The sequence below is a fragment of the Eretmochelys imbricata genome, chromosome 6 (genome assembly GCF_965152235.1).
Source record: "Eretmochelys imbricata isolate rEreImb1 chromosome 6, rEreImb1.hap1, whole genome shotgun sequence".
Classification (NCBI taxonomy): Eukaryota; Metazoa; Chordata; order Testudines; family Cheloniidae; genus Eretmochelys; species Eretmochelys imbricata.
In genome coordinates, this window is record NC_135577.1 from 18,402,312 (window position 1) to 18,427,608 (window position 25,297).

General features: G+C 46.7%; 1 protein-coding gene across 1 annotated transcript in view; it reads left to right on the forward strand.

Annotated features, from left to right (window-relative positions):
- Positions 1–25,012, forward strand: part of LOC144265517 (NACHT, LRR and PYD domains-containing protein 12-like) — a 192,400-nt gene extending 167,388 nt beyond the window's left edge. Inside the window, exons 8-9 of the mRNA XM_077818162.1 lie at positions 21,634–21,804; positions 24,665–25,012. Coding sequence (XP_077674288.1) covers positions 21,634–21,804; positions 24,665–24,764 — 271 coding nt within the window. The 3' untranslated portion in view covers positions 24,765–25,012. The remainder of the gene's footprint in view (positions 1–21,633; positions 21,805–24,664) is intronic.
- The last annotated feature ends 285 nt before the right edge of the window (positions 25,013–25,297 follow it).

Sequence of the window (25,297 nt, forward strand, 5' to 3'; positions counted from 1 at the left end):
GGCGTCCCTCTGTATTACAGCCGCCAGAAACCCCCATTCAGGGTAGAAACCAAGACCACAGAGCTGGACCTGGCAGCTCCCTTAAAGGGACAGTGCATCCTATGTTAGCATGTTAAAATGTCTCAGCAAATTCAGGCTTAACTTGTCACAGCTGATTGTGCTGTTCCGAATGCTGCCTGAGGGTGCTAGAGGATGTCGCTGGGATGACGGACAAGAGAAAAGCTTGAGGGAATTTTAAAAAAATGTTGTGACAGGGCACCAGTACTGAGCTACACAGTGACGTCAGCCTTAATACCCTGATTGCAGGGCTTGTTGGCCAGGGCTACTTTCTGATTTTGTATTGGACGCTTGGCCCATCAGTGCACAGGGAGAATGGCAAGTGTGGATCTCCAGTTGGTGGTGTAGATGTACAACAAATCTCTCAGAAGTTTTTCTTAGAGGGATTTTATATTTCATTCATTTCAAAGAAGGCTGGTGAAATGCTAGTTTCAAAGCAAGTGGCCATTGTATATAATGACCGGAGGTCAGAGACTCTAAAGGCATTCCTCACTTCCTGTCATCAGAGGAAAAGCCCATGTAGGTAGAAGCTGTCAGCCTGTTTTCTGACTGAAGATTCTATAAATATGGATTCAGGGAATGATCCTTTATCTCTGACTGTTTGGACTCTTACAGGGACGTGTACCAGATGCAAAGCTGAGATCCCCAGAGACAATCTGGGTACCCTGAAAAGACTTTTAGGAAACTGGCAGTTTATTACATCACGGCCACAATCTGGAATTACAAACTGTGACTCACCTGTTAATATATTTCACCTACTTTAGACTCTCAATTGCTCTCATTTCCTTTTCTTAGTCAATAAACCTTTAGTTAGTTTACTATAAAATTGGCTGCCAGTGTTGTATTTGGTGTAAAGTCCAGAGTACCAGTTGATCTGGGGTAAGTGACTGGTCTCTTGGGACCAGGAGCAACCTGATGTGGTGTGATGTTTGGTGTAAGTGACCTTTTGTCACAAAGTTCAGTTTGTCTGGGTGGCAAAATGGACTCTCCAGTCTGTCTGTGACTCCCAGGTAGGACTGGTAGCGCGATCCAGGAGTTCACATTTGTTATTGGCTTGTTGAAATCTACATAGAGAATATACCATCAGTTTGAAATTTCTGCACTTTTTCTACAGTTTGCTCTGAGGTAGGCACTCACAGTTGTGAGCCGTTCTGGACAGTGTGACAGTTGAGACGAGCTTTGAAACCCAGGGTTCTGGGGGAATTTTAGTTGCTAAAATTCATGTGGATCTGAAGCAGGAAAGGATTACTGTTCTTTGCTGAATGGTTCTGACAATCAGCAAAGAGTAAAAGAGGAAACCATAGTTGCAAAATGTGAACCAGTGGATCTAGGACATTCTGGTCGAGAAGGAAGCATTGCATAGGTTGGGTGAGAAAGGGAAACCATATTGGTGATCATGGGCTTGGGATTTGGCATTTTTTGAGTTGGAAAAGACTCTTGTGACTGCTCCTGTCTTGGCCTCTCCATGTTTCAAACCCCCTTTCCTATTGGACACAGATGCTACTGCTTATAGACTGGGGGCACTATTGACATAACGACCATCTGATAATGTATCAGGGGAATAGAATTTCAGCTTGGCTGCCCCCCAAAACTGAGGATGTATTGATTGAAGCTGACGCTGGAAGAGTTGTGACAGTCATGAATTCGCTATCAGAACAGAGTGGGCAAAGTCTGACCCAGCCAGCAGACTCCACAGAAACAACAGACAATCTTCAGGAGCCCACCGAAAGAGACCCCTTCTGATTGGTTGAAAGGAAATTGTGCCGGAAGAAGAAAGCTCCAAGGAGATATAGACAGGAGTAAATTGGTTTGGTTGGCAATGTGAAAATCATAGAAACATAGAATATCAGGGTTGGAAGGGACCTCAGGAGGTCATCTAGTGCAACCCCCTGCTATTGTGGGATGTTGCAACTAGAATTTCCCTAAATACTTTACAGCAGAGAACAAAATACTTTTTTTTATTATCCTGCTTCCTCCTTGTGAAGATGTCATGAAAGGGACTCCTCCCATCAGCTGAGCTTTGCAGCTGAAACCATGTGGAAGAATAGAATGAAGTCCCCTAACAAGAAGGAATTTATTATGCTGTTTGGATGCTGCGGAGGTGCGGGGACAGATATTTCTAAGGATAAGCTAGAGATCCCCAGCCACTTAGCCTGGGTTAGCCTTAAAGGACATTTAGTGCTTGCTGATTATATAAGCTTGTATGGGATTGACTACAAGCCTTGTCTTTGGTGTGAGATCTAAAGGGCCATTGACCTGGCATAAGGGTCCTTTGGTACTGGGAGTAACCTGAATATTGCTGAAATTTTTGGTATAGGGGCCATCTATCACCAAGGTACACAAGATAGATTGGAGTACTCTATGGGACTGTTTGTAACTCCATGTTAGGGCTGTTACAGTGCCTGAGGAGTTTCCATTTGATAATTGGTTGGTGAAATCTAAGTACAGAACTCACAACCAATTTGAGGTTTGTGCCCTGCTTCCTAACAGTCTGCCCTCAGATTGGTACTCACACCCTTGTGTCACCACAGGCAGTGTTACAGGGCCCTGAGAGGCCAAGACTAGAGTTCCAGGAACTGAGAAACCCCATGTGAGGATTACAAAAAATAATAATAAACCATCACTAGTAGCCTCCTGCAGTACTGATAATCAGTAACTCTTTACACAGTGATCTCTGAAGACCTGATCTTACTCTGTCTTGAAATCAGTCAAAGTTGTACTATTGACTCCAAGAACAGAAGGATCAGTCCCTGTTCTGCAAACCCTGACAATAAAAGTCCCCTCCTCCATGGACAAGGGGAGGTCATGCATCAGTCTCAGCAGTGCCATCTCTGTTCTGTGTGCGAAAACCCAGCTGGATATCACCAATGAAATGGTGAAGTTGGATGAAGTTGTTCAATAGCTTCTTGATTAGGTTGCTCAGAATTGGGAAACCAGATGATATTCAGTGGTAGATTGTAAGATTGGTTGCAACAAGCAATGGATTCGTAAGTAGTCTGGCCAGAGAGCTGCATGGTCAAGAATGGGAGGGAAGATTTCTCTCCTCAAAAGAGTTGATGACAATATTTTTTTAGTAGAGGTTCTAGGTGCTGTTACTGCTCTTAAGCAGCCAAGAAGATCAAAGATCAGGGTCACAGGTGGAGACTCAGATTTCCTCTAGTGTTTATGAGATTCTGGTTTTGTGAATGGGCAGAATTCTGAGAAGGAGGATGTCGTGTTATCCCTCATGGCCACAGAGGCCATTGTGGCCGTGGAAGATCATCTCTGTAAAATGGGTACCAGTCCCTTGATATGAGTGGTACTGGGCTGTGGAGCTGAGGAGACATTCTAGGTTGACAAAGTGATTGACAGTCCAGAAAAGTTCAGCGGGGTGTGACTTACTGGTTACTATGGCAGAGAAGAAGGAGGATCTCATGGCCTCTTCACAGCCAAGGAGCAGGAATGGAAGAATTCTTTGTGCAGACGTTTATTTCTTCTAGGCTTTTCCCAACACTGGCACTTGGATTTTCTTCTCTTCTGCTTCATCTGTCAGAGGTAGGAGAAACCACAGAGGTCTGAAAGGGCCATACAGGGGAGGAGGCATTTCCATGCCCAAGTATTGTTTTGCAGTGGTCAGTCAGTGACTGTGGTGTCTCATTGGTTCTTCTTGTCCTTGGCTGCTTGGTTAGGGTACCTGTTTTTTGTGACTATGAGCTGTCTGGGCACATCATGAAGTTCAGACTCCAGCTGGTCAATAGTCAGAGTTTCCAGTTTGCAGAAATCTAAATTTCTGAAAAAACATCGTTCCCATTTGTAATGAAAAACAGAAATTTCAAAATTTCCCACAGACGGGAAAATCTGAAAACAATTCATTTTGAAATAATCAAAACATTTTGTTGCAAAAATTTCAAAAAGAAATTGAGTCTGGGAGTTGGGAGTTCTGGGTTTCCTGGCTCAGCCATGGCTCCCAGGGCTTCTAGACTCCCAGTTTCCCATTATCCCTAGCAGATTAATGAGGAGCAGGCAGCCAAGAAGCCCAGGGAGTAATGACTGAAATGGGAACCTCAGAGGTAGGGAGTAGGGGCTTCCAGCCTCCCAGCTCTGTGTCAGGGAGCCAGGAGCTGCTCCCCAGCTCAAGCCACAGTTCTCAGCATTCCAGGCTCCCCCTTGCCTGAAGCTGAGCCCCAGCTGGAGCCAGGATTCCCAGGGCTTCCAGTTGCTGAGCCAGTGACTTCCAAGTTCCACCAGTTCAATGATTTAACTTTCTTTAAAACTTCAGCACAAAGACATACTGCTTGACTATTATTACTTTTTATTTAATTTAAATTATTTCAGTAGATTATGGTAGGTTTTGGTTTTAGCACAGGATGTCAGAAGTTGAAATTTACCTTTAAATTTGTTTATTTTTAAAAAGAAAAAGTGTATTTGATTTCAATAAAAAATCCAATTTAAATCAAATAAAGTAAAAAAACAACAACCAAACAATGGGGGGTGTTAAAAATATTTTTTTCTCCATCGTGCTCACTCTCAATATCTGCTTTGAGGCATAAGCCGAAGCAGAACATGACAACAGGCGTATTTCTGCAGGTCTGACTTGTTTAAAGGACCACTTTCAGTAAAGACTAAATATAAAGATTTATGTTTGTGTGAAAGGGATTTTTTAGTTCACAATACAAAGCAATTTTCATGAAGGGGTCTTGTTTCAGCAACTCTTTGACGGGAAGCCAAACACTCTGGCTATCACGCTACCAAATGTGGCCCTTTTACAGAAACTCTTCCACAATTTTTAAGCACAACTTACCTGTGAGCAGACTCTGTGCCTCTTGCTGTTCAGCACCAAATACAGTATTGATTTGGTCCACAGAAGTTCTTGGTGCTTGTTCTTCAGTCATGGTTCATGGCCCATCGCTTTGATACTGTAAGTAATGCTCAGCAGCCACCGTCATGCCTGAGCAGCTCTCCTAGTTGGGATTCAGTGTCTCAACCAAAAGTTGCTCCAGTGAGCTCCTCTTGTCATCAAATCAGCCATCAACAACTTATTGTTTCCTTTGGAGACACTGGTCCCCAGGTGGTGGGCAGAATAAATTCCACATAGAGTTTAGGGTGGTTGTAGCATTATTTCTCAGTAGTGTATTACGGTAGTGCCAAAATTCCCCCACTGAGTTCAGGGTCTTGTGGTGTGTTGTGTGAGGCACCACATATGCTGTTATGGCAGGTGCCACTCGTCGTCCAAGTCCTTTTTATGAAGAACATCAGCAAGTTTTTAGGCTTGGGGAGACATGCGGTGTGAATTTTTTGGGTTATGCAAGGTTTTGTGTAAAGGTAGGTAGCTTTGGGAGAGAGGGAGCTGTGCAAGCAGCGGGAGACTTTGCTCTCTGGCTCTGATTACCGTCAATTCTTGAGGCAGAGTTTCTCCTTAGGAAGTGCTGGGCTGAGATCTCTGAAAGCAGGGCCTGCCTTGTATGCCATGTGACCATGTCATTCCAGAACTGGTATATATGTGTAAATAGAAGAAGTTACGCTTAGAATTTACCCAGCCTTCATGTCTCTGATTTCTCCTCCAACCTGCAAGACCCCAAACACCTGCTACTGATTGGCTGAGGGTAACACCAGTGTGAGAATGGGACATTCGTGTCAGAAGCAAGAACAAAAGTATACACAGACAGTCCTTACCCTGAAGACCCTGCAGTCTAAATTGACCATACACACAAAGAGTGGGGGGAAAGAATAATGATGATTCCTATTTTTCAGATGGAAAATTGAGACCCATGAAATGTCTTGTCCAAAATCACCCAGGGAGTCTGTGGTAGAGCTAGGAACAGAACACAGATCTCCTTCGTGCTACTCCAGGGCTTTAACCACAAGACTTGTCTTTCTCTTACAGAGCTCCGCTCATTCTCCTGTGCTTCCTAGTTTCCGAATGTGCTCTTTTCACAGAGATGGCCTCTGTTTTATATGGTTAAGGTTTTTAAAGGAGAGCAACTTCTCAATCAGAGTTTATTATCTGAGCCAGTACTATTGATGAATTTTCTGAGCATGATACACATTGTGATTTGCTATAGTGTGTCAGAAAAATTCAGAAAGCTCTGATTACCGACCACACAAGACTGAAACAAACCTATGAAGGCTAGAAAGAGCTTTGAGGGGGGAACACTAAATCCAGACAGGGGTGACCAGAGGTGGAGGATAATCATCTATCAGAAATTTTAGAAATGTCAGGTAGAATTTCCAGGATTTTTGACGGCTTCAGAGTGGTAGCCGTGTTAGTCTGTATCAGCAAAAACAACGAGGAGTCCTGTGGCCCCTTAAAGACTAACACATTTATTTGGGCATAAGCTTTCGTGGGCTATATCCTACTTGGTCAAATGCAGGATTTTTGAAGTTTCTCATACATTTCAAAGGCAATATTCTGTTCACTTAGAATAAGAAGAGCATTCATCTTGAATTCTGCACTAAGAACACAGACTGTTATGGGAGATGTGCACCAAAACCACATGACCTCAAATATATATGATTGTTTGCCAATAGATGTACACACCACTGCAATCTAAAACCCAGCATTAACTTTGGTTGATTAGGGAAATATATAGAGGGGTAGTAGCATCTCCATGATTAAATATGCATGAAGATTTAGAGTTAAATCAGGACTAAAAACTCTTTAATTTACACTGAATGTTTTGTTCTACACAAAAATCTAAGTTATTCCTGCCTCTGATCTCAGAAATGATGGACTCACATGTCCTCTACTATTCCCAACGAGTCCTCTGAAACCCGTTATCACAGAGACTCATACTGTCTTCTACAGGGTAATGTTGAAAAATTCATGATTTTTAAGCCAGATTTGTGACTATTTTCAGTTAAGACTCTTTGACACCTGACTCGTGATTTGGAACACTTTCAACATTCAGTGAGTGTGGATATTATTGCAACCTTTTGCTTTCAACCTTTCTACAAAAAAACTTAAAACCCCCCTGAGTTCCCCTATTTCTCCTCTCCTCCACCCCCTTTTCTAAACTCTGTTTGCTTATTTCTCTTTGCTCGGGTATTTTCTTGTCTCTTTCTTGTTTTCCTTCTCTCTCTGCTTGTCTCTCTTTTCCCTCAGTCTTTCGCTTGTCTGTGTTTACCCTCCAGTTTAACTCCCTTTTTTCTGCTATTCCCCCTCTAAACCTCTCTCTTCATCTTCCCCTTTTTCCTTCTTCTTCCCTCTGATCCCTTGATATTCCCTCTGTGGCCGGGGTTCCAGGGGAGCCAACTGAGGTTACTCGATTTGGGCCTCCCCAAAAGCTGATGGTTGTTCTTACACTTAGGTTTACCAAGCCAGCACATAACAGCTTCTATAATACCTTACTGGTTACCAGAAGCCTACAGCACAGTTCCCTTAAAGCAACTCCACCCAGACACCCAAGTCAAATGTGATGAGGATCACTGAAGATCTTATTAATCATATAAGAAAGTTCTACCAGTCCCGAAGGATCAGACACATTCTCCCCCAGGTTAATGAATATTTCAGATCTTACCTGAATTATACGCTTATCGCCAATTCTTATTAACTAAACTGATAGTTATTAAAAAAGAAAAGAGAGAGAGTATTGGTTAAAAGAGATCAGTATACACAGAGACGTGAGTACAGTTCTGAGATCAGATTCATAGTAGAGATGGTGAGCTTTCTAGTTGCAAAGAGTTCTTTTAGAATGTAGTGCATAGGTTAGAGTCCAACATCCAACATCAGATTCAGGGTGTTCCACCTTAGGGCTGGGATCTTAATCCTTATGGCCAGGGCTGCAGACAGAATTGCCGGGTGGGTCCCTGGGCAAAGTGGGATGTGGCTCTGGACCCCCGGAAGGGGCAGGGCTAGGAGGCTAGCCTCCCCCAGCAGCCCTTCAGCGCCATGATTTAAAAGCAGCAGGGAGCCCCAGGCAGCCGCCCCCACTGCCACCGCGCTGCGCCTCACTGCAATTTTAAAGCGTCAGGGAGCTCCCAGCCGCTGCTACCATGGCAACGGCGGCGACCCCGGGAGCATCAGGCCCTTTTAAATCACCCAGGCCCCTAGGCAATTGCCCCCTCTGCCCTTCCTCCTGCTCCCCTTCGGAGGCCCTGCTTACGGCTTAGGCTTCCCCTGCATGAAACCTTAAGCTGATCTGAGATCAAAAAGGATCAGGTCCCAAGGGTCTTTATATACAGTTTTCTAGCAGCCTCTTGACCATTCAGTCCTGGGTGAACAACAGGCAATCCTGGAGACTTCCAAATGGACCTATCTCCCGAGCCTCACAGGTAATTAGCTAGACAGATTAGCATAAGACAATTGCCCATCATTCGCAGATGATTTGTTATACACTTCAAAGAGATAAATACAATATAGACAGGAACTGTTTGGTTATATTGGTAACCTCTAACAATGTACATATGTAAACACACAAAAACACAAACATTATCTACCGGTATGTCCCTAAAGGTTGAATTTGGGTCATTTATCCTGCAGGATGCTTAACCCTTTCTGGCCATCCATCACTCCCTCTATAGCTCATTCATTCTCTCTCTTTCATGCCCGCCATCTTTATTAATTCTCCCCCCTTCCCCATATTGCTTCCCATGAGATCTCCTATTCCATTAAGGGTCTCTCCCCAGTTTCACTGCTTTTCATGGTGTGTCTTCACTTACCCCACCTGAACCTTATCTCTTCCATTGAACATATCATAGTGGAAGAGAAGGGGGTTATTTCATTACCCCTCTAGTAATAATTTTGGCCTGGTAGTCCTACCTTAGTTGTAAGCCCAGCTGTGGAAAAGTGGATGGAAATTCATGAAATGATTCTCTGATGGGACATTCCATACGATTTATGAAAAAATGCTTATGACTATGAATGACATAACTTGCAGAAGGGTGTGGCCCTATCTCTGGGTCTGTGCTGGAGGAGGTCTGGAGACCCTGGCTCAGCAAGACAGAGTTAAGGGACGCCCATGCTGCCAGAAAGGTAGGTTCAATGGTATCTCAGCACCCCAAGTGACGTCCCCGGGGGGTCCAACCCATCACAGATTCAGTCACCCATAATAACAAACGTTGATGGTAAAATTTAATAAACTAATACAATGCCCCTTTACTACTGTTGGGGGGGATGGGGTTTTCTCCTTTGGCATCCAGTTGGGGTCCTTCTTTCCCTTTAAATTTTTTCTCCCCACTTTGGGGTCTCATCTCCTCATCTGCTCGGGTGTCTTCTCTCTTGTTTTATCTATAAATTTTATGGGGATTTTCTCCATCACTTTATCTTGAATGCCCTCTTCTCTCCCCAGGCTCTGTCCCCCAAGTGAGGGCTTGGCTCCCCAATTTCCCACATACACCCATGGGGTTTTTCTCCCCATATTCACCTCAACCTTAGAGTCCCTCACCCCACTGGGGGCTCATCTCATCCTGCCTCCAAAATATCTTGGGGGCTCTGTTCTCCCATACAGAACTTCTGGGCTCAGCCAGGGATTGAGGGCTTCTCTCCCTTGTACAAATTCAGTGGTTCTTTTACTCTCCCAAATGTTGGGGGCTCTGCTCCCTCTTCAGTAGGATGACCATATTTTCAAGGCAACTGTAGTGATGGCGGGGTCACTACCGTATCCAGTTCTGGTCGATGTGGTGTCTGGATGTGTGTACAGAATTTGGAAGGTGGTGGGGGTGGCTCATGCTTGGGTGTGCAGGGGGCTTCCTGTGAGGCCCTGAAGGAGGACAAAGACAGTCATGCTTGGGGTTGGTCCATGAGGTGCACAAGCTCATAGCCGGCCTGCTCCCATGGATCCCCACTGAGATGCTTGGCAGCTTTATCAGGAGCCCAGACTCTGCTGGAGCATTACAGAAGCCATCAGAATTTCTGCTTTTATAAACTCAACAGGGAGTGTGAAACAGGCCCTGCCAACAGTTTCACATGGTCGCCCCCTCTCAGGGGCTCTTCTCTCCCCAGATATCAGGGATCATGCTTGCTCTGAGGTTCTTTTCTCCTTTGTCTTTCCCCGCTTTGATCCCTGGTCTCAGTGGGAAGGTGAGTGTGATGTTGCCAGTTCTAGGCCTGGCGGCTGCCTCCCCTCCCCAGGCCTGATGGTCACAGCTGGGAGTGGGTGCAATTATTAGGCCTAGGAGCTGTACCCCCATTGTGAGCTGCGATGTAAAAAGCATGGGAGAGTCCAAAAGATGTTACAATAACCACGAAAAATAGGCCAAGCTGTTTACAACATTGAATCTTGTCAGAGGTACAAGAAAACCACATAGAGAAAATAGATTAATCTAAACCCAAAAGGCCGGGTTCATATAATCCAAGGACTCTTGAAATTATGCTAGTGAAAAACTCATGATGTGGAGCCAGAAACTGTTGTGATGGATATTAGGCCTACTTAGTGGACAAAATGATAAGGGGGGATGAACTATGATACCCGCTTTTCCTATTTTGGGGTTCCTTAAAAAGAGACTTTGCGGGGAAAAATATTCAGATCACTTCAGATAAGCTCCCCCTCTCATCTCCCATCCCACCTTGCATCCCAGCTCATCCCCCAAGCTGCCAGCACTGCAATTCATCTCGGCTCATCTAAAGGACTTTCTCCCTGAGAGGAAGTCCAGCTGGCCTTAAACTTGTTGGAGTAACTTTGTTTTCACTTGTGAATGTGAACTGACATCCAATCCTCAGCCGAGCAGTGGGGTATGTAACTACCAGCACTGCAGAAGCACATAAGAACTGGCATTGTTCTCCCTTTATTTGTTGTGTTCTTTTCTGCCCCCCACGGTCTTTCCTTCTGTTCTCTCTTTTACTCTTTTGGCTTTTCATCAAATCCTGAAGTCAGCTATACCATCATCCAAGCCTGCCTTGTCTAAGAAGAAAAGATCCGCTCAGATAACATCCCTAACCAGATCGTAAACTAGGATCTAAGTAGCAGGTGTCATGGTCGACTTGCCAGCCAAAAAGAATCCACACATAAATAACAGTACTCCAAAAACATCCACAAAACCCTTATTTCACCCATCTTTTCTATCCTATCTCTCTTCCACCTTGTGTCTGTTCAAAAAAAGGTAAGTAAATGCCTTCTATACATCAGGACTGATAGTAAAATTACTCCTTTCCTTTTCATCAAGGAAAGGTTGTTCTGAAAATAAGAGACTCTGATATTTTGCCTCCAACAGAAGAAAGATTTCAAAGGTTTTGACTGAGTTTGCTTTGCATAATTACTCAGCCACATTTTCAGTAGAAATGACTGTTTTGATTTCTTGTTCTTTCTTGTGTTTAATCATAAACTTGTAATTGGAATGAATGCTTTTGACTGTTTGCCAAATAACTGAGTAAAACAAAAGGCCTCTGTTTAAAATAACCCCAAACCTTCCTATCGCTGTTTAGTGTTGGTCAGAGAGTTTATAGACACCTTTAACTCTTTGGGCTTTTGAGATCAATATCTGTACAATTGGGCTGGTGGGAGAGACAGTAGAATATAAGACTGGCTGTACTGGGTCAGAGCAAGGGTGTCAGGCAGTGCCTCTGAACAGCAGGCCTAGTGGTGGGGTGTAGGCTGCAGCTAGGTGCAGAGATGGGCTTGGGCCAAGGGTGGCACTGTCAGTGAGATCTAGGGACTGGCCGGGGTCAAAACTGAGATCAGAGACTATAGACTGGGGTGGGCAAACTACGGCAGACCTTTTTATCCAGCTCTCAACTCACAATTCCTGCATGAGCACCATCTTCCGGCATGCAGAGCCACACTGTGCAGGTGCGACTTCACCACTCTGTTTCCAGGATTGGAACCCGGCCCGTACGCGGCAGCCCCCTGCCACGCGGTAGTGTGCCCAGTCCTGAACTCTGGATAATTCTAATAATTTTTGCCACCTTGAATTTTCATATATATAATTAATAAAAGCAAAGAGACCCCACGACTCCGAAGATTTAAACCTCCCCAACTGAGCAAAAATGCTCAGCTTGGGTTTAAGCTTCAGCCCCAGCCATGGTGGCTTCTGCCTTTGATGTTCCCAGAGCTGGGGCTGAATGTGCTCTCAGCTGAGAGCCTCCACCAGTTTGAAGAAATACCCTTTGAAGTGCAGCCTGCTGGGGATGGAGCTGTGTGTTTACAGTTACAAACAGGGCAGGTGCCAATGTTGGACTCATTATAAAAAACTAAATCCTTTGGGGAAAGCTGTGGCTCTTCCTTTTTCTCTTTCAATACATTTCTGCTCTTTTTTGTCTGCTTTCAAGGTAGAAGCCCCATCCCAGGCCTCTGAGGTTCTGGGGAACTCTGTGGACTTGAGGCCAGATTTGTAAAGTTGCTCAGCACCCAGCAGCTCCCGTTTGTGACACTTCCCACCAGATTTTCAAAGGATCTGTACGTTGAATGCTGAGCCCTCTGGAAAAGCACGAGCAGAGTGAGCTGCAAAATCAGCCTCCTGTTGCACCAGCCGCTGTCTCTCACTGGAGTTTTGGGGTTAATGCCACGAACGTCCAATGCAAGTTCCCCTTTTTTGTCCCCAGAATATCAACTACAGTGCCTGGAGGGCTGAGGTGCTTCTGCCACCAGGCCTCTATCAAGGTCTCAGAGCTCTCCCTATCAGTTTGTAGGTGGATAGGACTCATCTCGGTGCTGTTTGTTTTATCCTTTTATTCCCACCATCCATCTTGTTTAGCCTCTTCCTTCTCTTCCCTCTTGTTGATCAGGAGGTGCCACTCTTCACTACACAGCCTGCAGCAGACAGAAACTATCACCTGCTATCAAAGACACCCGCCACCCACCCACCCACCCACTGTCAGTGATTTCCCATCTCAGAGTATGTACCACTCCATCCATTTTCCACCCCTCTCCTTGGCTGCTGGAGTCACAACGCTGCAGCAGATCCCGCTGCTCAGTGCATCTGCAGCATCCTGTTCCCTCCTGAGGAGCGAGACCTACAGGTCTGTAGCAGTAACTGAATTTGTTACTTGATCATGTACATTTTATGCTCCAGTATTTAAAGAAGAAGAATTTGCTCTGGCAGCTAATGACATGTGCAGACTACTGTCTAGAGCTGGTCAAGAATTTACCACTGGAATAATTTCCTGAAGGAAAATGCAGCTTCCACAAAATAGAAACTTTGTGTGAGAATATTTTTTGTTGAACTGACTCAAAACATTTCATTCAATTCTATGTCCCTATTAGCACATTGCCTTATGGGAGTTGTATCTTGGGTCATCATACTTCCATGAGCCAGACTCCCTGGAGGTCTACATCTGCCCTAGTGCAATGTGGACTCTCCTCTGACCAACAGGTATGAGGCATCATGGGTGGATGGAGGCTGCATCATGGGAGACCTGTCCATGCAGGAACCCTGGGCACAGGGTAGAATGGATGTATCAGGTTCCATTGAGAAGGAGGGGTGGGGACCCAGAGAGACAAAAGATTCCCGCCTTGTGCCAAAGCTATAAAAGGGGGTGAAACAGAACAAAGGGGGCGGCCAGTCATGAGAAATCCCCTAGTTTCCACCTGAGCTGGAACTGACAAGGACCGTACCAGGGGAAAGGATTTGGCCCACACTAGGAAGGAGTCTAGTCTGTGAAAGAAGCTTATTGGAACATCTCTAAGGGTGAGATTTACCTGTATTCAGTTTCTTAATGTATTAGGCATAGACTTGAGTGTCTTGTTTTATTTTGCTTGGTAGCTTACTTTGTTCTGTTATTACTTGGAACCACTTAAATCCTACTTTTTATACTTAATAAACTCACTTTTGTTTATTAATTAACCCAGAGTAAGTGATTAATACCTGGGGGAGCAAACAGATGTGCAAATCTCTGTATCAATGTTATAGAGGGCAGACAATTTATGAGTTTACCCTGTATAAGCTTTATACAGAATAAAAAGGATTTATTTGGGGTTTGGATCCCCCTGGGAGCTGGGTGTCTGGGTGCTGGAGACAGGAATACTTGCTGAGCTGTTTTCAGTTAAGTCTGCAGCTTTGGGGTCATGGTTCAGACCCTGAGTCTGTGTTGCAGCAAGCTAGCATGTCTGGCTCAACAAGGCAGGGTTCTGGAGGCCCAAACTGGCAGAGAAAACGGGCTCATAGGTAAATTCAGCATGTCAGGTGACACTTCCAAGGGGGTCTCGGTGACCAAACCCGTCACAGGGGGTGTCCTGTTTGGGTTCCAATATCTCAATGAAAAGTTGCTCCAATGACCTCCTCTGTTCATCCCGTCAACCACAAACAACTCAGGTGGTGGCAGAATCAATTCCACATTTTATTTACAGGAGTTGTAGTATTATTTATTAGTGAATTGCAATAGTGGTAAAATGCCTTGGCTGAGATCAGGGCCTCACTGTGCTCGGCACGGGTTATGTTGTTATGGCAGGTGCCCCCAAGTGGCGCTGTTACAGGTGTCCCAGTTCTTTTTGTTTAAGATGTAAGCAACCTTCTAGTGTTCGGGAGACATGCAGTGTTTCAGTTATGGAAGGTTTTATGTAAACACAGCTTTGGGAGAGAGGGAGCTGAGTGAGCAACAGAAGAGTTACAGGTGCACTTCGAGTGTACCCAGACTCCTTGTCACTGATTTCTCCTGTGATCTGCAAGGCCTTGGACACATACTGCCACTCAGGAGAGGGGTAAAACCGAAGTCAGAACTGGACACTGGTGTCAGGAGCAACAATACACATAGACAGTCTCTGCCTGGAAGATCCTACAGTCTCAATTAAATGGCAAAAAACTTCATTAATACAGAGTTAAGGTTGCCCGGTGATAGCTCGTGCCCTTCTAGAGTGTCAAGTTCGGCAAAAATCAAATTTCAGAGTTAAGGTAAATGTTCGCGCATCCTTAACTTTCCCGCACCCCGAGCTGGCAAAACGTTGATGGTGTTAAGTGCAACTCTATTGAATGATGGATGAATAAATCGGAGCAGCTTGGGATAGCTGGGATTCTGATATGAGGTGATTTGAGTCTGCGTCTGCTTGTCAAAGGAAAGAGATGTATGTGTACCTTGTGGTTCCCGTCTGGCATCATTTCAGTACAGAACTGAGTAGGTCGTGTAGGTAGCAGGGCGCTAGGATCTTCTTGCCCTGGGTATTGTCAGTCGTGAGGTGGGGAATATGAGTGCAGTCTGTACATTGAATGATGGGAAGGGGAAGACATAGGGTTTGGGTGTATCCTGTGTGCAAGTGGAAAGGGATTGGAAAAGGGTATGAAGAGGTTAAACTTTACCAGTGTGGTATTCTGTCAGGACAGTAGGCTCAGTGTTTGAGTGTCACGCAAGTGCAGGTAGAGCCTCTGCATCACGATGAAAAGGCAGAATGCACGTATGTGGCACATCGCGCCATCGCTCGAAGAGGGCACAGTTAAGGTTGTTTGTGTATTTACCTTAACTCTGTGATTACTGGTTTGAGAAGTTTGAGTTTCGCTGAACTCAGCATTCTGGAAGGGCACAAGCTGTCACCAGGCAGCCTTGACTCCCTGTTATCTAAGTTTCTTGCCACTTAATTTGCTAGTTTTTAAACAGAGAAACGTTTGTCGGTGGTTGTCACCTCGGTTTGCCGCTGCTATGCTACTGTGGCTAGGTAATAATCAAAAGACCTAGCTTTTATATAGTGCTTTTCATCTGTCACTCTCAAAGATCTTTACATCATGTATCCCCATTTCACAGATGGGAAATCGAGGCACGAGAGATGAAATGGCTAACCCAAGCTCGTTCAGTGCCAGTGGCAGAGCTAGGAATAGTCCCAGGCCAGTGATTTTTCCACAAGGCCACATGGTTGCTTTGTGAGCTCTCAGTGCTCCTCTGCCTCCTGTATATTTTGTTATACCGGAAAGGGGATAATGGTCATGATTTGACATGTTTGCAATCTGCTGCTAACAGGGCCAGTGAGAGAAATCTCATCCGTGCTCTACGGCCCAAATCCTTGACAGTTTTATCATATGGTACCCGTGCCCAGCTTCCCACCCCAGGCTCAACAGTGTGTTCTTGGTGCTTGCTCCGAGCATGCCTCTCTAAATGTCCACCCAGAGGGGCAGGGCTTCCCCTGATCCTGGCACACATGGAGGGAGCGGGACTCAGACACCCTTAGAAATGCAACCCCTCCAAAACCTGGCTCACATGACCTGGTAGGGATGGGTCTCAGACACCCCAAACCCTGGCACATACCGAAGGGAAAAATGTGGGGGTGACAGGCACCCCATCTCCCCAAACACCCTGCCACTCACCCCTATGTGTCCTTCGCCCTCCCTGAGACCTTCAACCCCCTCACCTCCTCTGCCACCCATCCCCGTTTATCCCCCTCCCTCAATGCAGCCCCAAATCCCTCTCCCCATTATTCCCCCCACTTCTGAACCCCTAAAATGCTCCTCCTTGCCAGCAAGCATTCATGTAACTATTTCCCCCAAATAACACTCTCCCCAGACACACAGTTTAGCAGTCTGCTATCCTGCCTTTTCCAAATTTCTCCCCAAGTAGAAGGTCAAACTGACTTGGGGTCAGGATCAAAAGATGACTGACTATTCCTTTGAGCTATCCAGCTGCTGTAGAATAGTAAAGGCTAACAATCCTGTTCACTCTTCTGTCCACACAGGATCACTTTCATCCATTTAGAGTGTCATTTGGAAGGGGAGGCTTCTGATACTGTCATATAGAGAAGCAAAATATGTTTCAAATAAAGTTTTAATTTGATTTTCTCCATAGGGCAGGTGGGTGCCAGACTCTCTGTTGGAGGAACGCTTGAGCGCTGGGCAACCTGGCGCAATGATCTGAGCCCTGGTTTGATCACTCTCTGTGGGCGTGTCCACACTGCAATTAAAAAGACGTGGCTGCCTGTGCCAGCTGACTTGGGCTAGCGAGGGCTGTTTAATTGCATTGTTGGTTTCCGGGCACTGGCTGGAGCCTGGGCTCTAGGACTCTTGAGGTTAGAGGATCCCAAAGCTTGGATTGGCAGCCAGAACCTGGAAGTCTACACTGCAATTAAAGAAAAGGAGTAGTTGTGGCACCTTAGAGACTAACCAATTTATTTGAGCATAAGCTTTCGTGAGCTACAGCTCACTTCATCGGATGCATAAAGTGGAAAATGCAGTGAGGACGCTTTATACCCACAGACCATGAAAAAATGGGTGTTTATCACTTCAAAAGGTTTTCTCTTCCCCCACCCCACTCTCCTGCTGGTACTAGCTTATCTAAAGTGATCACTCTCCTTACAATGTGTATGATAATCAAGGTGGGCCATTTCCAGCACAAATCCAGGGTTTAACAAGAACGTCTGAGGAACAGTTGGGGGGAGGTAGGAGAAAACAAGGGGAAATAGGTTACCTTGCATAATGACTTAACCATTCCCAGTCTCTATTCAAGCCTAAGTTAATTGTATCCAATTTGCAACTGAATTCCAATTCAGCAGTCTCTCGCTGGAGTCTGGTTTTGAAGTTTTTCTGTTGATCCTTGATAATGCGTTGGAGAGGTTTTAGTTGGGGGCTGAAGGTGACGGCTAGTGGCGTTCTGGATCTACAACCTATCCTGAAGAACGACGCGTCACTCACAAATCTTGGGAGACAGGCCAGTCCTTGCCTACAGAGAGCCCCCCAACCTGAAACAAATACTCACCAGCAACTACACACCACACAACAGAACCACTAACCCAGGAACCTATCCTTGCAACAAAGCCCGTTGCCAACTGTGCCCACATATCTATTCAGGGGACACCATCACAGGGCCTAATCACATCAGCCACACTATCAGAGGCTCGTTCACCTGCACATCCACCAATGTGATATATGCCATCATGTGCCAGCAATGCCCCTCTGCCATGTACATTGGTCAAACTGGACAGTCTCTACGTAAAAGAATAAATGGACACAAATCAGATGTCAAGAATTATAACATTCATAAACCAGTCGGAGAACACTTCAATCTCTCTGGTCATGCGATTACAGACATGAAAGTTGCAATATTACAACAGAAAAACTTCAAAACCAGACTCCAGCGAGAGACTGCTGAATTGGAATTCAGTTGCAAATTGGATACAATTAACTTAGGCTTGAATAGTGACTGGGAATGGTTAAGTCATTATGCAAGGTAACCTATTTCCCCTTGTTTTTTCCTACCCCCCCCCACACTGTTCCTCAGATATTCTTGTTAAACCCTGGATTTGTGCTGGAAATGGCCCACCTTGATTATCATACACATTGTAAGGAGAGTGATCACTTTAGATAAGCTATTACCAGCAGGAGAGTTGCCATGTGGATTTTAAAACAGAAGAGTTGAATTTTAAACACAAACCTGGTCTAAACCTTAACTATAACATCACCCTGCTAGAAGAGACCAGAAAGACAAAGGATGGGGGAAGGAATATGATTTTTCCCGTTTTTCAGATGGAAAATTGAGACCCATAAAGATAGAGTGACTTGCCCAAAGTCCCATGAGGGAGTGGGTGGTAGAGCCAAGCGCCGAACCACAGATCTCTCAGTTCTAATCCAGGGCTTTAACTACAAGGGCCTGCTTTCTCCTGCAGAGAACTGTGCTCATTCGCTTGTGTTTTTTGGGCTCAGAAATGTGCTTTTTGGATTGGAGACGACCTCTCTTTTATATGGTTATGGTTTTTTAAAGTAGAGCTACTTAACAATCAGCATTTAAAAATTAGGGCCAGTACTACTGATAGATTTTCTGACCATGATACGCGTGATTTGTTGAAGTGTGTCAGAAAAATTCAAAAAGCTCTGACTACTGACCAGACCAGACTGAAACAAACATGTGAAAGCTATGAAGAGGGAAAACAAAATCCAGGTGCAGTTGCCTGGAGGAGGAGGGTGGCCATCTTCCAAATATTTGTAAAATGTCAGGTGCCATTTCCAGTATATTTGAAGGTCTTCAGACATTTCAAAGGCAAAATTCTACACAATTAGAATAATAAGAGCATTCCTGGTGTTCATCTGGAGTTCTGCACTAGAATAACTTTCTGATGTCTCAAATTACATACTGTTAATATAGAAGTGCATTAAAACCACATGACCCTAAATAGATATGATTATTTGCCAACAGATGCACACACAATTATATTCTAAAACTCAGCCTCAACTTGAGTCGATGGGAGAATGTATGGAGGTCATGAGCAGCACTAGGATTGAGTTTGCATTCAGATTTATAGTTAAATCAGGACTGAAAACTTATTTTACACTTAACATTTTCTTAGAAAGAAAAATCAGGTTATACTTGCCTCTGAGCTCAGGAATGATGAACTCTCTTTCTCCTCACCTTCTCAGGTGTGTTCTCTCTCTCTCTCTCAGCTTTAAATCTTGTGGGGTTCTTGTCTTCTGTTTCCACTTGGATGCCCTCTTCTCTTCACCCTCTTCCCAAATTAGGGTTCACCCCCTCAGCTGCCCACATACACCTTTGGGTTTTTTCTCCCCCTCTTCGACCCAGTCTTAGAATCTCTCCCCCTCTCTCCATTGCAGGTTCCCCTTTTCCTACCTTCAAAATACCTTGGGGGCTCTACAAAACCTTACAGACTCTAGGGGCTCCCCAAGGCACGGGGGCTTCTCTCCCTTGTACAAATTCAGGGGCTTTTTTCTCTCCCAAATGTAGAGATTTCCCTCCTGTGACACTCTACACCCTGGGGGAGCACCCTGTAACCCCCATATTCATCATTTGTATATAACTGTGATATTGCATACAAAGCATGCCATGTAAGGTATTATTGGAAAGGTTATGACCTGCTGAAACCCATTGTTCCATCTAAATTTGTATATCATTAATGCATATGAAGTTATGAGAATTGTGTTGTATGGTTGTCACTAAAATATGCTGTGGGTTTGGGAAGTGCCCAGATACTAGCTCCCCAAAGGCAATAACCAGGGGTGTACCCAACGCCCGTGCGGGTGTCGGACATCCATTAACTGCATTGCCCAGCAAGGGAGTTACAATTCAATGACTCACTTGCACAAGGCCACACCAGGGGAATGCCTTAACCTTGCCTGGTGACTCAGCAACGCCCACCAGATGGGCCTGGACTTGTGGTCTCTAAGCACATGGACTAAGGGTATAAAACAGAACCCAGTGGCCCCATGCGTCACCTTTTTTTTTTCCTTCCCCCACTTACGGTGCAAGCAGCAAAGACGCACTGTAGACTCCAACAGAGGAGACAGGCCCAGGTTTCCAGGGTGAAACCTGTGTATTATGAACTGTAACATCCAGTGGGGTGAGAAAACTGCTTGCTCTAAATACTACCTAGTGTCTTACAGTTTTAAGATTCAGACTGTGCACTTGTTTTGTTTTCTTTGGAAACTAATTCTGACTTTTTGCTTATCACTTCTAATCACTTAAAATCGACCTTTTGTAATCAACAACTTAGTTTAATGTTTATCCTTACCTGTGAGTTTGACTGAAGTACTTGGGAAATCTGCTCAGGTTACAAAGGCTGGTGTATTATCCACTTTCCATTTAATTTCCAATGAATAAACTGGCATTTCTCAAGAAAGGGTCTTGAGCAGTGCAAGACAGTATATTCCTAAACTACAACTCTTGGAGCTGGGGGGATTTGGCTGGTGCCTTTCTCTGTGCTTCATGAGTGGCTCTGGGAGCATTCACGCAATCTAGCTGGGTGTGGGGCTCCACATGAAGTTGTACTGAGGGGTAACAGCTCCTGCAGGGGTTTGCTGCTTGCCACCAGTAAGGCATTGTGACAGACACCCCAGAATAGAGAGTAAAGGGGGCACAGTGGTCCCACAGTCACAGGCTGCACCCCGGGCATCCCGTCACACCTCCCCATTGGGCAGAGTAACAATATTTTAAGGCATAGGAGGTGATGAAGGAGGCCGTGCAGGTGACAGCTCTGGTGGAAGGGGTTTCTCGACGTGTGTGCAAGATTTAGCAGACGGGAGTGGGATCATGCTTGGGTGTGCAGGGGGCTCATTATGAAGCCTTGAAGGAGGACAAAGACAGCTGTACTTGCGGGTGGTCCTTGAAGTGCACATGGTTATAACCTGCTGCCATGGTTAGCCACTCAGCTGGCTGGCAGCTCCATCAGGAGCCCAGGCTCTGCAGGGGGGTTCCAGAAACCAGCAGAACTTCTGCTTTTATAACCTCATCAGAGACTCTGGAACAGGCCCTGCCAACAGGGTCACACAGTCGCCCTCCTTTCAGGGGCTCTTCCCTCCCCACACCCTGGGAAACCCCCTGCCAGGGGGATCTTCTCCTCTTTGTCTCCCCCGCTTCGGTCCCTGGTCTCAGAGGAAGGTGGGTGTGATGCTGCCCGTGCTGGGCCTCGCAGCTGCCTCCCCTCCCCAGGCCTGAGGCTCAGAGCTGGGGGCAGAGACAGGAGACGTCTGTGTCCTCCAAGGGAGCAGCAGAGCTAGTGCCAGGGGCGCGGAGGGTCAGGATCTCCCAGCTCCTCCTGCTCTGAGCCTGGCCCAGCTGCCTTTCTCACTTTTCATTGGTGAAGGGTAAAGGGTAAGGGATGGAGTTTAGACAGGAAGTCCCACCCACTGCTGGTTTTTCACTAGACGAGGGGTGGGACTTGGGACAGAGTCTGTAACAGGATGTCTTACTCATTCTGGATGCTGATTGGTCAGACGGAGGGGCTGGTGGGTGGGGCCACCTGTCAGAGCAGCCGTGACGAGCCCCATTCACGCATTGATCCCCCTTTTCTGCCTTTCTCTCTCCTGCAGGTTGTATGCGTGCAGTGTCACAGACGCTGCCTGCAGGGATCTCGCTGCTGTTCTCACAACCAGCCGTAGCCTGACAGAGCTGAGCCTGTGGGGTAACGAACTGGGAGAGGCCGGAGTGCGGCTGCTGTGTGAGGGGCTGAAACACCCGAACTGCAAACTGCAGAGACTGGAGTAAGTAACAGCCGGCTCCCTTTAGTCTGTGCCTGATAACACTGATGTTGTGAGTTAAACTCAGGGTACCAGGGAGGATCACAACATCCTACAGGGCACGTAGTGGACTCAGGCTTCAGCCCTTGTTGAGCAGGGACAGCAGCTGGGCATCTCTGGAGACAAACGTCCTAATTATCCTCAGAACAGGAGCACATGGGCATTTTCCTGCCAGTGTGACTCAGCCTAGAGGTGGAGAGCCCAGTTCTCAGATTAGATGGTAGTTCATTATCTTGACAAACTGCAGTCACTCTACTGAGACAGACACCAAAGGAGCTAATTATGCAGTTTCTGGACTCGTGTGCTCCTTATGGGCACCTGAGTCCCACCGACAGCACCGTCACAGTTAGGAAAACGGGTGGGCAGGAAGTAGAGTGTAACACATTCGTAGCGCTGGAGTGTTGACACTGGAGGGGGAGCGGGCGCTAGGCACTCTGGGATAGGGATACTTTGACTGGGGTCTGTGCACGGCAGTGTGGGTGCCAGAGTCCTCGGTTCAAGCACAGGTCAGAAAATTCTTAACCAAGGGTTAAAATGCAGAGTCAATGCTCCAGCTCCGGGTTTCCAGACACAGGTCGGGTGACTCAAGTCCCACCTTCCTAGGCTTCCATTCCTGTGTACACATGCCCCCAGGAAAAGAAATGAGCGGTATTGAGAGGTTAAAGCAGGTAAAGATATATGTACAGGGGAGTTACAGTCTGTAATTTCACAAGGTAGCAGAGATGGAGGTGATCAGAACAGGGAACCAGTTGGATCACGTTACAATTCAGCACAAAAGGAGCAGAACTTTAGAAGATGTACAGAGCAGGAAGGAGGCATGCGTGGGATTGGACCACTTACTAGTGGTAACTAAAATGAGAAAAAAAATAAGAATTTAAACAGTCAAAAGATGAAGAATTTTCCCTTGTGTCCGCATTTATAGCTGCTGCTCACAGAAACCAAGTGGTCAGGATGGCCGTACATGGGTTCTTTCCTCATGGCGGGAAAAGAGGAATGCACTTCGAGACTGGTCTTTGATCTCACACACAATGGCCATTTGCTTTCAATGAGCAGGAATTAACACTTTTCTGTTCGCCGGGCTGGATTTCCAATTGGGCACAGTAGGCACGTGGCTTGTGGCGCTGTCATTCTAGTGGTGCCTAAAAATTCAACATTTGCCACTCCCGGACCCCGGCAGGGGGCAGGGCAGCTGATGGGGAGATGGCCTCACGCAGCCCTGCTGAAGCACTCCTGCCAGCTGGGAAGGCAAAGCAGCCCCCTGTGGCAGGGGAAGAGCTCAGCGGACCAACACAGGGGGCTGTGACAGGCAAGTGGGTCCTGAGGGAGCCCGGCCTGGGTAGGCCCCACTCCTGTTCCTGCTCCGCCTGGCTGATCACTGTTTCCGAGGGGCCAGAGCGATCCCCAACCGGCCCTGGCTGCGCTGCCAGCTCAGCCCAGCAGATACAGTCATCTCCCAGCGAGGCTGGTGAGTGTGGCTGGGGGAAGGCCACAGGAGAGTGGGTCTCTGAGGGAGCTTGTGGGGTGGGGCCTGGGCATTGAGGGAGTTCGGGGTGCTGAGCAGTGGGAGGCTTGTGGGGGGTGCTGGGCACTGGCGGGGGTTGTGGGAGGTGGGGGAGGTCTGTGTGTGTTGAGTCGCTGGGCCGTTGGAAATCTGTAGGAGGCACTGGACAATTGTGGTGGTGGGGCTGTGGGGGGGCGGTGTGCAGGGTGCTGTGCAGTTGTGGTGGTGAGGCTGTGGAGGGGGTATCTGGGTGGGGGGGCGCTGAAGATGCTGTGCCTAGGGGCGCGTAAGGTGTAAATCCAGCCCTGTCTGTTCGAGTTCTTAATTTATATTACACACAGCTTCTTTCTTGTTTGATGAGTTACTTCCTTACAGAGGCATATTCAATGCAAATGCTTGTTATTCCATTAGAACAGGGTGCAGATTAGTGAAAACAATGCATGCTACATCCCACCAGATTTTCATGAAGTTTAAATACTAAACACATTCTTATACATTTAACATTTCCTTTGAACAATACTAAAATACCAGTCAGCTGGTCTGGCTTCCAGCTATGAGTTTGTCAGTTCTTAGCTGATGCCTACGGCCTTGGCCAGAGCTGGCCCTTGGTTTATCAGCATCACAAGCACCATGCTCTGAACTGGAGCACTGGCTCTTGCTCTACCAAACTCGCTGCAGACAGACAAACCCCATTCTCCTGAACTGGCTGTAACAGTAAATACAAGAGTAAGTGAAATGTTCCTGTCTTCCTGCAACCAGGCTGGAGTTTGAGCTCCCACCTGCATTTTAGCAGCATCAGGTCAAGCCTACATGACAACAGCTGCTAAAAACTCACCCCCTTCAAGAGCTGTGTTACTGAGGGGCGGGGAGAGGGGGGTGTGGGGAGCCCCTACAGCAATGAGAGCTGAGATCAGGCTGCTCCCATAGGGAGATTCTCTGAGCTGGATTTTGCAGCCCCTGCTCCCTGTGAGCGCTGAGTAGCCCCACAGTGATCAATGGGACTGTCCGTGTCAGTCAGTGCTCCCTGCACTGAGCAAGGGCTGCACAATCCAGCCCTTTATGTGCAGCTGTCACTGCCCAGAGCTCAAAGTGTCAGTGGGGTGTGTGTTGGGGGGGAGCAGACCAGGCTACAGACTGTACCAGCGCTTCTCCTCCCCTCCCCCAAGTGAGAGGCACCTGCTGGCCGTGAACTCAGCGGGCAGGGGAGTGACATTGACACAGATCCTGTGAGTGCAGCTCATGGTGCTTCAGAGGGGCTGTGGGCTCAGGTGTTATGGCTGCAGAGAGTTAACATGTCCTTTTCCTTCCCTGTTTTCCCCACAGCTTGAACTCTTTGCATGTAACTGAAGGAATGCGGGCGAAGCTGAATGCTGTGAAAGACACAAAACCTGACCTGGTCGTACAGATACAGGGGAGCTGGTGAGCGGGAGCCACGGCACCAATGCAGCTCTGACCTGGCTGCTCTGCCACTGGCTAAAGGAGCAGCTGGGGGAGCGGGAGAACACCTGCCCCTATTAAAATTAAACTCTGCCAGCCCCGGGGACTCCAGCAGCACGTCAACATCTGTGGCACGGGCTGGGAAGAGATTGTCAGGGCCAAGCCTCCTGCATGAAGGCAAAAGGCTTAGGAGTAGGGGTTGGGTTTGCTCTATTCTCACTGTGCAGTGGGGTAGCTGGGTTTTTGTTTTTTTTTTGGGGGGGGGGGGGAACAGAAGGGAGAAAAGGGATCAGACCTAGGAGAGGGAGAGATGTGGGATTATGAGATGGAGGGGTCTGGTAACCTCCCTTTTTCAGTCTGTCAGTGCATGGGGGAGACTCAAGAACCATCCATGGGTCCAAAGGGGAACTGTCCTTCTCTTACAATGGTTCATACTATTACGTGTATATTTACAAGGGGGTTGTAATTTTACACAACTCCACAGCTATTAAGTCGGCATTTTTCTGTATCCATCTCCAA